This window comes from Triticum dicoccoides, chromosome 4A (genome assembly GCF_002162155.2).
Source record: "Triticum dicoccoides isolate Atlit2015 ecotype Zavitan chromosome 4A, WEW_v2.0, whole genome shotgun sequence".
NCBI classification, from domain to species: domain Eukaryota; kingdom Viridiplantae; phylum Streptophyta; class Magnoliopsida; order Poales; family Poaceae; genus Triticum; species Triticum dicoccoides.
The window spans coordinates 471,674,860-471,678,294 of record NC_041386.1 but is presented as its reverse complement, the minus strand read 5'-3'; the positions used below and the strand labels follow the sequence as shown (position 1 = coordinate 471,678,294).

The following is a 3,435-nucleotide window of genomic DNA, read 5'->3' as shown; positions in this document are numbered from 1 at the left end:
GCCACCGCTACAAAACCGGCGACCCGGGCCTGCACACGCCACTGGCTTTCCATGCATGTTTGTGCTCTCTTGACATACATTACATCGTGTGTCTATCCCTACACTATATAAGAGGTCCGAAATACAAGTGTTCTACTCGAACACAACTCGTACCCTGTGTACACACAGTACAACTCTAAGTTCAACATATTCAACACACTTCCAACAACCAGAAAACATAACCACGGAATGAACGGGGTTTCATTCATAACTGAAACACACGAGGCATTTGTAGGTCACACACAGTCTAACTTATTCACAGAGCAAGACATATGAAAACGATCTATACCATTGCCACAACCCCCAATTGTGGTCTCATCCTGACAAAATAATGAAAATGCGAGCTAAGAAAGAAACTTCAGAGCTTGAAGCATCCGGTCAGCTCTTTGCTGAAACTGAGACCGAGCTCTCGAAGGCAGACCCCATGCGGCTGATGACGAACTGGTAGATCTTGCGCTTCAAGCGCTCCACATTGTCCTTGGTCGCATCCTCGTCGGCGATCTTGCCGACTCCGTCCAGCCAGTCGCTGATCCTCTTGAACTGCGACAGGACCACCGTGATATGGCCGCTCTGCTTTCCCCTAGTTGCGATGTTCTGGTCTTCAAACAGGTGGAAGCCCACATCCATGGCCTCGTTCACAAATTTCAGAAACCAGACATGCATCTCGTGGCACAAGGTGTGGGCAAGCTCAACCGTCTCGTTCATGCCCAGAGTTTTAGGCCATGCAGCAGGGAGATGTGATGCCCTGGACTGGACCTTTGCAGAAGCTCCAAGAGATGGCCTCTTGGACAGGCTTGTTCTTGGTGGTTCCACTGCAGGAGGAGCCTTGGGCTTTTCAGTGCTCTTCTTCTGGTAGATGGATCCAGTGGCGCTGTTAACAAGCTTGAGGACCTCCAGTTCGGTTGCTAATGCTGCCTCAACCCAATGAGTGGCTGATTTCTCCCAGAATGCAGCTTCATCTGCTCCGTTGGTGGCCAGTGACTCGGCGATTTTCTTCCACTTCAGAGTGTCTTCATAGACAGCAAGGAAACAATCGACAGTTGGGAGTGGATTCGCGGTCTTCGACAACGAACAAAGTTCAGAGAACTTGCTGTTGATAGAAATCAAAACATTGTTACAATCATCACACTCACACAGACTTTGGTGGAAAAACAAAAACAGACTGCTGCAAGTTACCTCAGATTTCTGATAACTGAATCAGTGATCAATGCCTCCTGCAGAGCGTCAGCTGCAGCGGCTGCTGCTGCATCTCTCCGCTCAGCAGCTTCCTGTAAAATCAATAACAAAACGAACAAGGCATTAGGAGGATCAATAAATGGATATTGTCTGCAAAAGCAAATGAAATACTCCCTCAGAGGAAGTAGCATACCTTTCCGATCTTCGAAAGTTTATCTGAAACTGCAACCAGTGGAATGCTGCCATCAGTCCATTTAGCATCATGAAGTATGATTTTTGGAGCTGCTGTTTTTGCCTTCCCTGCAGCAGACTCTGTCTTCTTTCGTGGTTTTGGCTTCTCATCAACAGAGGAGTCATCGTTACTCGATAGCTCTGTTGTAGCGTCACTAAGTCGCCGTGACATTGCTTCCTGAAGTTACAGAAGAAGGTCAGTTGTCATTGCTCAGGCACATGAATTCCAATTGCATGTAAACCTAAGCAATTCAGAATAAAGCAGTGCATATAATAAGATATGCCCATTGCACAATGCTCTTGATTCACACATACACTAGAATTAACTGTAGACAAAGAACCGGAATTAACTGTAGACTAAGAACTCTATACAATAGATGCACAGCATCAATACTTTTCCCGTTCGCCTACAACATTATTATCAATGAGGCTATGCAATGTACAAGCACATGAAAATATCATAGCCAAATAGTTTGATTCATTTTCTGACAACGAAACTGAAATAGTCAGAACTAACCAAGTGGCTAGCAATCCAGTACTCCTACACTATTGAGGACATTACAAGTGGCTAGCACTACAAGATTTTGGAACATAACAATATTATTTACAGGTTAATTCTAGTTTAACATGCTCTATATTTAAACAATTGAGCATGCTGCTACTGTTGCAGCTGTACAGCTAAAAAAAGGAAATACATCTCTTTCACATCCCCACTTGGTCTCATGGATGAGCATGATCAATTAACAGTACATATACTAGTGGCAGATACCTACACAGCAATTACGCTTAATTCCAACATCCGAAATTTCCAAATGCAACACAATGTACTAGCAATTAATATGATCCTTACCTGAGTCCTCAGAATAGTATCTCTGTCCACCTTGACCTTGGACTTCTTCACCGTGCCAGCGGCCGCAGCTGCAAGAGCCATTGCCGACTCGTCCCAGCTCTTCCTCCCCGGCTTCATGGCCGACCCGCTCCCCAAATCTGTCATCTTCGAGATACCAGAAACCAACACCCCGACCTTCTTCTTGCTGCCCCCTTCTCCCGAAAGCCTCCGGGAACCGGGTGAGAGGGAGCCCCGCCTGCCACCGCCTCCTGGAGAGGCCGCTCCCCTTCTCCCTCCTGGTGAAGGCTGCCTGTACCTCGATGGCACGATAATGGCTGGCTCCTTTGCGACCCTGCGGTTCTCCTCCTTGGCCGCAACAAGGCTGGGAACCACACACTTCGACGGGGCCGGCGACGACGACCTGGACGTGCCTCTCACGGCAGGTGACGACGCTCTGGAGGCGCCCTTGACAGAGGGAGACGCCGCCCGGGACGCTCCCTTCACCGCAGGCGACGGATCTCGCTGCTTGGCCGACGCCGGAGACGAGAACCGCCGCTTCGCGGCCGAACCGCCTGGCAGCGCCGCGGCCTCGGGGCCGTTCCTGGGAGCAAGAACGGTCCTTTTGACGGCAACATCCATCGCATCAGACGGTGGCGCACCGCCGGAGCCGGACGGCATGAGCGGTGGTGCAGCGTCGGGGGAGGAATCGGGCCTGATGACGTAGCCCCGGGAGCACGCCGCGGAGCGGACGATGAGCGGCTCAGGGTTGCCGACGCAGGGGAGGGAGCGGGAGGACGGAACAGGGCGGAGGCCGACGGCGCGCGGGACCGGGCTGGCGAAGCGGAGGCGGTCGAGGTGGACCAGGTGGCCGACGATGTGTGGGCGCGCGGAGAGGAGCGCGTCGGCGTCGGCGGGGGAGGGCTGGACGTAGGTGGAGTGGAGGCCGTCGGAGAGCTGGAGGAGGAAGCCCTTGGAAGGGCAGAGCAGGGAGTCGGCGGTGGAGGCCGTGAGCGCAGGCACGACCGCCGTGACCTGGAGCGCGGGGGAGCGGTGCTCCCCGGTGACCCGCTCGTCCGTGTGCATCGCCTGCAGCAGGCGCAGCAAGACCCCCGGCGTTACCGTCGCCATCGCTCGCTCTCTGGCCGCCGATCGGGAGGAGA

General features: G+C 52.6%; 1 protein-coding gene across 1 annotated transcript; it reads right to left on the bottom strand.

Moving 5' to 3' along the window:
* Window positions 1–218: 218 nt before the first annotated feature.
* LOC119286250 lies at window positions 219–3,429 on the bottom strand. Its single transcript, XM_037565628.1, has 4 exons — window positions 2,297–3,429; window positions 1,409–1,624; window positions 1,216–1,307; window positions 219–1,129 (listed from the first exon to the last, which is right to left on the bottom strand). Exons 1-4 carry the CDS (start codon window positions 3,401–3,403, stop codon window positions 418–420), a joined length of 2,127 nt encoding a protein of 708 aa, XP_037421525.1. The 5' UTR covers window positions 3,404–3,429; the 3' UTR covers window positions 219–417.
* Window positions 3,430–3,435: the final 6 nt, after the last annotated feature.